The following is a 12,960-nucleotide window of genomic DNA, read 5'->3' on the forward strand; positions in this document are numbered from 1 at the left end:
AGAGAATCATCTGCAACGGCTTCTCTTCCCACTCCCGCATCGTTACCTCTGGTGTCCTCCAAAGATCTATCCTTGGCCCCCTCCTATTTCTCATCTACATGTTGCCCCTTGGTGACATCATCCGAAAACACAGCATCAGTTTCCGCATATACACTGATGAGACCCAGGTCTACCTCACTACCACTTCTCTCGACCCCTCCAAAGTCACTAAATTGTCTAAATTGAAGACTACTTGTCCGACATCCATTTCTGGATGAGCAGAAATTTTTTCCAATTGATTATTGGATAGACCGAAGCCATTGTTTTTGGTCCCTCCCACAAACTCTGTTCACTAGCAACGGGCTCCATCCCTCTCCCAAACTTCTGCCTGAAGCTGAACCAGACTGTTCGCAAACTCCGTGTCATATTTGACCCTGAAATTAGCTTTTGAGCACACATCCTCAGCATAACTAAGACCGCCATTTCCACCTCCGTAACATCGCCCGTCTCCATCCTTGCCTCAGCTCATCATCATCTGCTGAAGCCCTCATTCATGCCTTTGTTACCTCTAGACTTGACTATTCCAAAGCATTCCTGGCTGGCCTCCCACATTCTACCCTACGTAAACTAGAGGTGATCCAAAACTCCGCTGCCTGTGTCCTAACTTGCACCAAGTCCCGCTCACCCATCACCCCTGTGCTCGCTGACCTACTTTGGCTTCCAGTTAAGCAATGCCTCGATTTCAAAATTCTCCTCCCTATCTCTATAATCTCTTCCAGCCCCACAACACCCCCGAGATGTCCGCTCCTCTAATTCTGCCTTCTTGAGCATCCCTGATTATAATCGCTCAACCATTGGTGGCATGCCTTCTGTTGCCTGGGCCCCAAGCTCTGGAACTCCCTCCCTAAACCTCTCCGCCTCCCTACCTCTCTTTCCTCCTTCCAGACGCTCCTTTAAACATACCTCTTTGACCAAGGTTTTGGTCACCTGTGCTAATTTATACTTGTGCGGCTCGGTATCAAATTTTTTATCTCATAATACTCCTGTGAAGCGCCTTGAGAAGTTTCACTACATTAAAGGCGCTATATAAACACAAGTTGTTATTTCTGTCTTGCACTCCACGAATGTCCAATCTCTGGGGGCTGCATTTCATTTATTCAATAATGCAAACCTCCATATACAAAAATGTGAGACCCCTCCATTCTTCTTTCATCCCTCTATTCCTGGATCTTTCTCTGTCCTCCTCCTTTTATTTTCCTTTCCCCCCCTCCTCTTTCTGATGTCCTCTTCTCCTGGTCGTGTCTCTTTCTCTTTCCTCTGAACCCTGCCTCTGTCCACTGGCGCCTTTTCTTCTCTGCTTCTCCCTCCAGCCCTCCCTTTAGGTCATTATGCATCCGCAGAAAGATTTGATTATAATCCCCACTTCAAAAGATGTTTTCTCCATGAATGTGGGTAGTGGGAGAGATCTGGCTGGCAGCCCGGGGAGCAGGAAAGTGCTTCAGCTGTTTACAATTGCTGTGCCTGTGAGACTGATGAGGACTACTCCCTGGTTGGTCAAAATCCCGTACTCCAGGCTCAGATATTTTACGTAGTTTGAAGCTGTTGAAGTTTACTTTGCTCACAAGCTCAAGGGAGGAGGGGTCTGGCTCATGTACTCGGTCATCAAGTTATTTTTTTTAATTGTTTTTCAAAAATTAGGAGACCCTTTTCAAATATGTAAAGCAATATTTTTAAAATGTTAACTGAATTAACTTTAAATCTTCTTTCACTATCCATTGTGTTATTGAGCTACATAGACCAGAAAGTTCCAACTTTGATTCTTGGTCTGTGTTCTCTGTGTGGTCACAGCGATGCTACAATTGGCATCTGTGCCCCCTGGGTCAAGGAGGGTTTCTTTAAATTGCTATCCAGTGACCCTTACTGGATAGTGCAGTTGTGGATATCTGGAGAGACCTTGGTCAAATAGCCTGCTGATGCTCACTGTATAGGCTGATAAACAAGGTTTGAAACCATATTGCAATACATTGCTCTAACAACACTTGTGCTCTTATTTAGTCGCAGATTGTATTCTACTCCACGATTCCTCTGATTTATTCTTTTCCTCTGCTCAAAGTTCTGACTCTTGCTTGGGTACAGTTGCAAGGACACCGAGATCCTCCTGTACTTCATCATAGTAGACTTGACACTAGGCTGTGCATATTTCAAGCTATTTGACTATGGAGGACGTCATAGCTGAACATAAATCTGATCCTGTCCTTCCCATCTGCATGTGCACTCTAACAACAATCAGGAATAATTTGGTCTCGGCACTCCTCCCCTCTTAGCCTGGGAGTACTGAGACCAAGTCCAGTGGTTCTGATCATTTAACTTAGCACTGTAAGATTTGGATCACAGGTCACACACTCACACGGTCTTAGGAGTTGCAAGGCCTTTTATTAAGGCGCGGCAGTTATCATAGAATCAAAGAAAATAGGTGCAGGAGTAGGCCATTCGGCCCTTCGAGCCTGCACCGCCATTCAATAAGATCATGGCTGATCATTCACCTGTATCCCTTTCCTGCTTTCTCTCCTTACCCCTTGATCCCTTTAGCCGCAAGGGCTATATCTAACTCCCTCTTGAATATATCCAATGAATTGGCATCTCAACTCACTGCGGTAGGGAATGCCACAGGTTGACAACTCTCTGAGTGAAGACGTTTCTCCTCATCTCAGTCCTAAATGGCTTGCCCCTTATCCTTAGACTATATCCACTGGTTCTGAACTTCCCCAACATCGGGAACATTCTTCCTGCATCTAACCTGTCCAGTCCCGTCAGAATTTTATATGTTTCTATGAGATCCCCTCTCATCCTTCTAAACTCCAGTGAATACAGGCCCTGTCGATCCAGTCTCTTCTCATATGTCAGTCCTGCCATCCCGGGAATCAGTCTGGTGAACCTTCGCTGCACTCCCTCAATAGCAAGAACATCCTTCCTCAGATCAGGAGACCAAAACTGAACACAATATTCCAGGTGATGCCTCACCAAGACCCTGTACAACTGCAGTAAGACCTCCCTGCTCCTATATTCAAATCCCCTAGCTATGAAGGCCAACATACCATTTCTCTTCTTCACTGCCTGCTGTACCTGCATGCCAACTTTCAATGACTGATGTACCATGACACCCAGGTCTCGTTGCACCTCCCCTTTTCCTAATCTGCCGCCATTCAGATAATATTCTGCCTTTGTGTTTTTGCCACCAAAGTGGATAACCTCGCATTTATCCACATTATACTGCATCTGCCATGCGTTTGCCCACTCACCTAACCTGTCCAAGTCACCCTGCAGCCTCTTAGCGTCCTTCTCACAGCTCACACCACCACCCAGCTTAGTGTCATCTGCAAACTTGGAGATATTACACTCAATTGCTTCATCTAAATCATTAATGTATATTGTAAGCAGCTGGGGTCCCAACACTGAGCCCGACAGCATCCCACTAGTCACTGCCTGCCATTCTGAAAATGACCCACTTATCTCGACTCTCTGCTTCCTGTCTGCCAACCAGTTCTCTATCCTTGTCAAAAGCTTTTTGAAAGTCCAAATACACCACATCCACTGGTTCTCCCTTGTCCACTCTACTACTTACATCCTCAAAAAATTCTAGAAGATTTGTCGAGCATGATTTCCCCTTCATAAATCCATGCTGACTTGGACCGATCCTGTCACTGCTTTCCAAATGTGCTGCTATTTCATCTTTAATAATTGATTCCAACATTTTCCCCACTACTGATGTCAGGCTAACCGGTCTATAATTACCCGTTTTCTCTTTCCCTCCTTTTTTTAAAAGTGGTGTTACATTAGCTACCCTCCAATCCATAGGAACTGATCCAGAGTCGATAGAATGTTGAAAAATGACCACCAATGCATCCACTATTTCTAAGGACACTTCCTTAAGTACTCTGGGATGCAGACTCTCAGGCCCTGGGGATTTATCGGCCTTCACTTCCATCAATTTCCCGCCTAATAAGGATTTCCTTCAGTTCCTCCTTCTCACTAGACCCTCGGTCCCCTAGTATTTCCGGAAAATTATTTTTGTCTTTCTTCGTGAAGACAGAACCAAAGTATTTGTTTAACTGGTCTGCCATTTCTTTGTTCCCCATTATATATTCACCTGAATCTGATTGCAAGGGACCTACTAATCTTTTCAAATATCTATAGAAGCATTTGCTGTCAGTTTTTATGTTCCCAGCAAGCTTCCTTTCATACTCTATTTCCCCCCTCCTAATTAAACTCTTTGTTCTCCGCTGCTGAATTATAAAATTCTCCCAGTCCTCAGGTTTGCTGCTTTTTCTGGCTAATTTGTATTCCTCTTCCTTGGATTTAACACTATCCTTAATTTCCCTTGTTAGCCATGGTTGAGCCACCTTCCCAATTTTATTTTTACTCCAGACAGGGTTGTACAATTGTTGAAGTTCATCCATGTGATTTTTAAATGTTTGCCATTGCCTATCCACCGTCAACCCTTTAAGTATCACTCGCCAGTCTATTCTAGCCAATTCACGTCTCATACCATCGAAGTTTCCTTTCCTTAAGTTCAGGACCGTAGTCTCTGAATTAACTATGTCACTCTGCATCTTAAGAGAGAATTCTACCATATTATGGTCACTCTTCACCAAGGGGCCTCGCACAACAAGATTGCTTTCTCATTACACATCACCCAGTCTAGGATGGCCAGCCCTCTAGTTGGTTCCTCAACATATTGGTCTAGAAAACCATCCCTAATACACTCCAGGAAATCCTCCTCCACCGCATTGCTACCAGTTTGGTTAGCCCAATCTATATGTAGATTAAAGTCGCCCATGATAACTGCTGTACCTTTATTGCACACGTCCCTAATTTCTTGTTTGATGCTGTCCCCAACCTCACTACTACTGTTTGGTGTTCTGTACACAACTCCCACTAGCGTTTTCTGCCCTTTGGTATTCCGTAGCTCCACCCATACAGATTCCACATCATCCAAGATAATGTCCTTCCTTACTATTGCGTTAATTTCCTCTTTGACCAGCAACTCCACCCCACCTCCTTTTCCTTTCTGACTATCCTTCCTGAATGTTGAATACCCCTGGATGTTGAGTTCCCAGCCCTTGGTCACTCTGCAGCCCTGTCTCCGTGATGCCAATTATATCATATCCGTTAACTGCTATCTGCGCATTTCATTCGTCCACCTTATTACGAATACTCCTCGCATTGAGACACAGAGCCTTCAGGCTTGACTTTTTAACACACTTTGCCCCTTTAGAATTTTGCTGTAATGTGGCCCTTTTAGCTTTTTGCCTTGGGTTTCTCCTCCCTCCACTTTTACTTTTCTTCTTTCTATCTTTATAGAAGCATAATCTGATATAACACGTGATTCAGATAGATGTAGTAGACATAAAACCCGTGACAGATGAGAACAATCCATGGCCCCGGAACGAATGGACTTTGAGGCAGAACGGCGTCTCTGAACCGATCCTGAGGTGTTGGGCCGAAGCCAGCATGAGGGATCCACCTCAAAGATTTGAACTTGGATCAAGATGTTAAGTCGAAGCGTGCATGAGCCACCTTGAGGCTACTCTCTCCTCCGTCTGCCTGTTTCTTTCTCTCAGTTGCCCATTTTTATACCTTATTTCGGTGGGCCGGTGGATACCTTGCGCAATCAATTTTTACCCATTCAATTGTCCAATCACACGGGAAAGGGTACCTATGAGGTCATTTTCTTCCTTATCTCCGTCTGAATGTCTTGTTGCCCTTTCAAGAGATAGTTTGTTTATCTTCCAGGCTCCTTGCGAAATCCCTTATTGCCATAGCTAAGCCTGTTTTTCTCTCTCTCACCTCAGCTCTCTGTACAACTCTTTTCCTGACATGATTGGAATCCTTCTGTGTCCTCAACTTAAGCAAACTGCTGAGCTGGGGAACCCGTAACAGACTCTTATTTCTTCCAATCCATAATTTCTTACAGCACAGACCAGGAACTGAACCTGGGACTTTCCAGTATGTAAAATTTAGTGTTGCAAATGCCATGAGGAAAAGCTCTTTCTGTTTCGACAGATGTTTTGTGCCTGTTACTGGAGAAAGTTTCAAGCAATCAATTCCATCAAGCACTAACTTGAAACTGTAATTTATTTTTTCCACCCTGCAGCTGCTGTTTTATATTATTACTTCTACAAGAGAACTACTCTCTGCCTCGGAGACCCTCGATTATACGAGGACTCAGAATGGCTCCGAAATGAATTCTTTCGTGTCCGAAAATAAGATAGTGAAGCAACAAGTGGGATGATACACTACATTAAAAATGGACCATGTTACACATGTACAGGTTTTTATCTGATTAAAAAGATAATTTTTAACTTTGTACAAGTTTTCTAGCTATATTTGTGAAAAAATATTCTTTGGGGACTGATGTACACTAATGTGTTCATTTTCTTTTTGAACTCGAGCAGTAAGAGGTGGGGATTCTCTAAGCATTTCATTGCTAAATCATGAAATTGCCATGAGTTATTTGTTTGTGTCAAATGGGTTTTAATTTTGCTCGAATCTCACCAGCAAATATCGATTTTTTTTTTTGGAGTTTTCTCCCCTTTTGTACCTCCTTTCCTGAAGACACTTTCTCTTGCTGGGGTACAGTTCTGTGGCGCTGGTAGTTCTCCAAGTTGGCATTTTTCACGAGTGACCTAGATTAGTGTCTGCACTATTTGACTGTGGAGGGCATCATAGCAAATGCTGTTGGCGTCTTCACCCTTTAGAGGTGGCTTTAATGTATTACATTTCCATATCAGGCTAATTACTAATGGCATCACTTGATGTCCACGCATTTACATTTCAACAGCAGTTATGGATAGTGATCAGGATGGGAATGCAGACTTTTTTCATTTCCCTAGCCCAACTAAGGCCAACTATAGCAAGCTATAATCACAAACATGAGATTTTATATTCATTCAAGCCAATCTTTTTTAAATACCTTGCATTGCGCCATAGAATTATATTCTGAGTATATACCTTCTATTTGTCCCATGTGATGATTTTTTGGGGTATCAGCATGGCCATTTTTAAAAGGGTGCTAAGAAGGAAATTGCAAGATACCTTGCCCCACAGGAAGAGGAGTGGGGTGGTGGGGGCGGTACTGCATACCTCTGAATGATTGATTGAGAAATCGAGTAATGATCAACGCTCTTGGAGCTGGTTGCCACTAGCAGCGCTACAAGAGAAGAGGAGGCATCAAGGATCCATTTATGGGAGACAGGTGGTCAAGTTTCTGAACTAGCAGAGTGATCTGCAATTGTTTTGAGTTTTTGTTCTATATTTTAATTGTGTTGTATTTACATATTTAGAGATTCATTTTTTTAAATAAATATTTTTACTTTTTTTTATATATTTAAATCAAAATGAAAGTAATGATACTTGGGTTTGCTCTGATGTACGATTCCAATTCTGACTGCATTTTACATTTAAAACAATGGGTTGTGTGGGAGCATTAAATCAAATGCTCATTTCATCATAATATATTAATTGCCACACTTCACACAAAATAGACATTTATTTTAATAGATTATTAACACAGACTACACTCCAAAAGTATTTCATTGGCTGTAAAGTGCTTTGAGACATCCAGTGGTCATGAAAGGCGCTATATAAATGCAAGTCTTTCATTTGATCTGTTCGTGACTTTGTACTTTGAAAGCTTTCATAATTTTTTTCTAGCAAGTGTCTGTAAAATGGTTGTTTTTGTATTAAATGTGTAAATAAAACGTTCAAAAGTTTTACTTGATTTTTTTCACTCATTTCCTTGCAGTGCATCTTCTGGTTTATCATTGTCCTGCTGTTCAACTTTTTGTTTTCCAGCTCAATAAATGAGAGATTATTCTATTAAATTGTTCGTATTCTGTCTCATTTCATCAGCAGAACTAGTTGTTACAGTTTGGAATTTTTAAACACTGTCTCAATGGTTGTAATAGAGTACACGTATTCCTCCTCCACCCCCAAAGTGGGCTGTGCTCTGAGAACTGAAAGTGTTTATCTTGGGTTACTTAACTGAGGACTGTTGCCCTATTAGCAGGAACACTGTTGTTCTCATTTGGTGTCTTGTCTGGAAAGAGGAAAATATCAAAAATTAGATTACCATTGTTAATGCTAAAACAATGGATTTAATTTATTTATAATTGGATGCTTTACAGAATATTGTGAAAATGCTATATAGCACAAGTTACAGCAAAAGGATGAAGAATCTGGAAGCAGTCCACAAGGAACTAAATTACCTTTTGAAGTCCAGCAAAACTGCAAAGCTTTGCTTAAAGTTTCTTGAAAAGGAACCGTTTCTTTTGATGAAAGAGCTGAACCCTGTTTTGTACCTTGGTAAACAGAATGCAGTCTTCAGATTGAGATGTTACATGGAATTCAATCCACCAGCGTGCACTCTAATTCCTCTGATGTAAAAATGATTTATATCAAGATAGCCCTTACCAAGCAGAATGCACACCAGATGAGATGGTAGTTGATTGGAATTAAGGAGGAAACATCAGAAAAATCCTGAGGTATGGGTATCGTTCAGCTTGCTCAAGAGCATTCTTACAGAAGCATAACAGTACAAAAGCAAGGAGGTTATGCTAAATCTTTATAAAACACTGGTTAGGCCTCAGCTGGAATATTATGTTCAATTCTGGGTACTACACTTTAGAAAGGATATCAAGGCCTTAGGGTGCAGAAGAGATTTACTAGAATGGTATGAGGGATTTCAGCTATTTGGAGAAACTAGAGAAGCTGGGGTTGTTCTCCTTAGAGTAGGGGTTCTCAATGGGGGCTCGTGAGAGGGTTTCAGGGGATCTGCCATGAATAACCTCCAGGATTTTTTTAAAAAAAAAGAAAAACTACACCGTTGCATAAAGGTGGGATCAAGCTGAGCAAAGTGGCAGCTCCGGCCCCAACACAGACTTCTGTATCCCACTCCAGAATGTTTCTGCAATGATTCTGGCAGCTACCACTGTGCCCAGGCCCCCGCTCGCCAAGAAGGGAGAGAGACGGCTCAAGCTCTGTCTTTCACTCTCGCCAGGTCCCGCTGCATATACGGGCAGACTGGCCTGCTGGCCGAAACGTGGCAGTGCCACCGGAACCACCTACGTGTCCAACCAATTCGATATCTAGAATGGCAACTAAAAGCATCCGACTGCACCCTTAACTTATTCTGCACAATATCGAAAACTCCCGGATAGTCGATAGATTTTAGCCAGAGGGTTGACTCACTGTAGTATAGTTACAAGGGTGTTTGCTGTTCTTTGGTGCCAAACCTCATTCATTCCTCACCTATATACCTTGAGTGAACATAAGAACATAAGAAATAGGAGCAGCAGCAAGCCTGGCCTGTTCCGCCATTTAATACGATCATGGCTGATCTGATCATGGACTCAGCCCCACTTCCCTGCCTGCTCCCTATAACCCCTTATTGTTTAAGAAACTCTCTATTTCTGCCTTAAATATATTCAATGACCCAGCCTCCACAGCTCTCTGGGGCAGAGAATTCCATAGAATTACAACCCTCTGAGAGAAGAAATTCCTCCTCATCTCAGTTTTAAATGGGTGGACCCTTATTCTGAGACTATATCCCCTAGTTTTAGTTTCCCCTATGAGTGGAAATATCTTCCCTGCATCCACCTTGTTGAGCCCCCTCATGATATATGCTTCGATAAGATCATCTCATTCTTCTGAATTCCAATGAGTATAGGCTCAACCTTTCTTCATAAGTCAACCGCCTCATCTCCAGAAGCAACCTAGTGAACCTTCTCTGAACAGTCTCCAATGTAAGTATATCCTTCCTTAAATACGGAGACCAAAACTGTACGTAGAACTCCAGGTGTGGCCTCACCAATACCCTGTACAGTTGTAGCAGGACTTCTCTGCTTTTATACTCTATCCCCCTTGCAATAAAGGCCAACATTCCATTTGCCTTCCTGATCACTTGCTGTACCTGCATACTAACTTTTTGTGTTTCATGCACAAGGACATCCAGGTCTCTCTGTACTGCATTTTTGTCCATTTAAATTATAATTTGCTTTTCTATTTTTTCTGCCAAAGCGGATAACCTCACATTATACCCCATCCGCCAGATTTTTGCCCACTCACTTAGCATTTCTATGTCCCTTTGCAGATTGTTTGTGTTCTCCTCAGAACTTGCTTTCCCACTCATCTTTGTATCATCGGCAAACTTGGCAACATTACACTCGGTCCCTTCATCCAAGTCATTAATATAGATTGTAAATAGTTGAGGCCCCAGCACTGATCCCTACGGCACCCCACTAGTTACTGTTTGCCAACGGGAAAATGACCCATTTATCCAGACTCTCTCTTTTCTGCTGTTAGCCAATCCTCTATCCATGCTAATATATTACCCCCAACCCCGTGAACTTTTATCTTATGCAGTAACCTTTTATGTGGCACCTTATCGAATGCCTTCTGGAAATCCAAATACACCACATCCACTGGTTCCCCCTTATCCACCCTGCTCATTACATCCTCCAAGAACTCCAGCAAATTTGTCAAACATGATTTCCCTTTCATAAAATCATGCTAACTCTGCTTAACTGAATTATGCTTTTCCAAATGCCCCGCTACAGTTTCCTTAATAATGGACTCCAGCATTTTCCCAACGACAGATTTTAGGCTAACTGGTCTATAGTTTCCTGCTTTTTGTCTGCTTCCTTTTTTAAATAGGGGCGTTACATTTGCAGTTTTCCAATCCGCTGGGACCATCCCAGAATCCAGGGAATTTTGGTAGATCACAACCAATGCATCCACTATCTCCGCAGCCACTTCTTTTAAGACCCTAGGATGTAAGCTATCAGGTTCAGGGAACTTGTCCGTCTTTCGTCCTATTATTTTACCGAGTACTACTTTTTTAATGATAGTGATTGTATTAAGTTCCTCCCTCCCTATAGCCTCTTGATTATCCACTATTGGGAGTGTTAGCAGTCTTGCTCTACCAAGGAGGGCATCACAGGCAGACCTGATTTTTCACACCCAATGTTGGACTCCAGCTAGGATTTCAACCTGCCAGCATTGTCCTGGAGTTGCCAGGAATAAAACATTAATCTGGACACTGCTGCAGGTAATTTGGGAGAAGAATCATAGGGGTCTTAAAAAAACTTGTTTTTTTCATTTTCATTGTAAACTTTTTTTTATTATTTATGAAAACATTGGTAAAAAACTGTTTGACTGACAATCAAACAGAGAAGTGGGACTGGCTGATCTGTCGGAAACAGTCGGTGAGTGAGCAGGGGTTTGCAAGGGGAAAGAGGGGGACTGGGGGTCAGCTGATTGGGGCTCATGTGGAGTGAAAGAGGGAGTGGAATGGGCGTGGGGACTAGTATTTTCTGCAGTGCTGCAGCAGTAACATGGTGAGTGAGAGCGGCTCTGAGAGAATTTTTATGCAGGAAAACTACGTGTTTTACAGGTGGTCTGTGAAATGTTTATAACATGGGAGGGCTCAGAAGCAAAAAGGTTGAGAACCCCTGCCTTAGAAGAGAGAATGTTAAGAGATTGTATATCATGAATGGTTTTGCTATGAGGAGATACTGTTTCCAGTGGCAGATGGATTGGTAACCAGACGACACAGATTTACGGTAACTGGCAAAAGAACCAGAGACGACATGAAGCATTTTCTTTTTACATAGCGAGTTGTTATGACCTGGAATGCATTGTTTGATAGTGTAGTGGAAGCAGATTGAATAATAACTTTTGAAAGGGAACTGGATAAATACTTGAAAGGAAAACATTGCAGGGCTACAATGGGGAAAGAGGAAGGGAGTGGGATTAATTCGCTAGCTCTACCACAGGCACGAAGGGGCGAATGGCCTACTCCTGTGCTGTATCATTCGATGAGATTTGAGATACTAGCCCAGCAACACTGTGCCTAATTGTTGTCTTGCTGCTATTGACGAGGGGAATAGAACTTGCAACCTTCCTGGTGTGAATGGCTTGGATCCCCAATTCCCATGTTGGAGTGGCAGGCTGTGTGGGTTCTACTCTGCACGGCAAGTGAGCCCCAAGTGGGAAGAGGAAACATTTCAAGGACAGCCTCAAAGCCTCCATGATAAATTGCAACATCCCCACCGGCACCTGGGAGTCCCTGGCCAAAGACCGCCCTAAGTGGAGGAAGTGCATCCGGGAGGGCACTGAGCACCTCAAGTATCGTCGCCGAGAGCATGCAGAAATCAAGCGCAGGCAGCGGAAGGAGCGTGCGGCAAACCAGACTCCCCACCCACCCTTTCCTTCCATCATAGGTGGTCCTTCGTATTGAGGATGACTTGCTTCCACGCCGAAAAGGGATGAGTTTGCAGGTGTTTCAATGAAGAACCTAATATTCCAGATCCCGAACTACATCCTGAAGGGTGGAAGATGCCTGTGCGTGGATTTTTTTTAAAGTGTGGTGGCCGTTGCACACCAGCCACCACACGGGCTTGACAGAGTTAGGTCTTGGTCCAGTGGCAAGGGTTAACCAGGACGACTGCAGACCTGCTCTGCTGCACGGACCTAGTGCACGCACATATCGCAGTGTGGGCTGGCCCGTGCTGCCCCTGGGCCCTCGCCTCATCTGGCCCCCGATCACGTCCCTCTACAATCTCTCGCTGCTCCTTTGCCCCAACCTCGCTGCTCCTGCTGTATCTGCCCGCGCCCCAACCAGCGACCTGCACCCCGGCGACGTCCAATCCAGCCGCCCTCCACACAGCCGTCGCCCTCCGGCACGCGCTGCGCCTTGCACCGTGCGCTCCTCCAACCACTGTCTGTCCCACCTGTGACAGAGACTGTAATTCCCATATTGGACTGTTCAGTCACCTGAGAACTCACTTAAGGAGTGGAAGCAAGTCTTCCTCGATTTCGAGGGACTGCCTATGATGATGATGACTGCCGAGTATGATGTTATTTTTACAAAATGTGATGCCTTTCGGTTGTCGGCCACGAACCAGCACCGCTCGGTGTGAA

At 43.7% G+C, this 12,960-nt stretch overlaps 1 protein-coding gene and 1 long non-coding RNA gene across 3 annotated transcripts in view; one reads left to right on the forward strand and one right to left on the reverse strand.

Moving 5' to 3' along the window:
• Positions 1 to 7,748, forward strand: part of tmem138 (transmembrane protein 138) — a 29,985-nt gene extending 22,237 nt beyond the window's left edge. For both annotated transcript variants that reach the window (XM_070899795.1, XM_070899796.1), the window contains exon 5: positions 6,134 to 7,748. In XM_070899795.1, coding sequence (XP_070755896.1) covers positions 6,134 to 6,246 — 113 coding nt within the window. In that variant the 3' untranslated portion in view covers positions 6,247 to 7,748. The remainder of the gene's footprint in view (positions 1 to 6,133) is intronic.
• On the reverse strand, positions 7,516 to 12,959 carry LOC139280206 (uncharacterized). Its single transcript, XR_011596639.1, has 2 exons — positions 12,826 to 12,959; positions 7,516 to 8,077 (listed from the first exon to the last, which is right to left on the reverse strand). It is a non-coding gene; the product is annotated as an uncharacterized lncRNA (long non-coding RNA).
• Between the last annotated feature and the right edge of the window lies 1 nt (position 12,960).

The sequence above is a fragment of the Pristiophorus japonicus genome, chromosome 14, assembly GCF_044704955.1.
Source record: "Pristiophorus japonicus isolate sPriJap1 chromosome 14, sPriJap1.hap1, whole genome shotgun sequence".
Classification (NCBI taxonomy): domain Eukaryota; kingdom Metazoa; phylum Chordata; class Chondrichthyes; family Pristiophoridae; genus Pristiophorus; species Pristiophorus japonicus.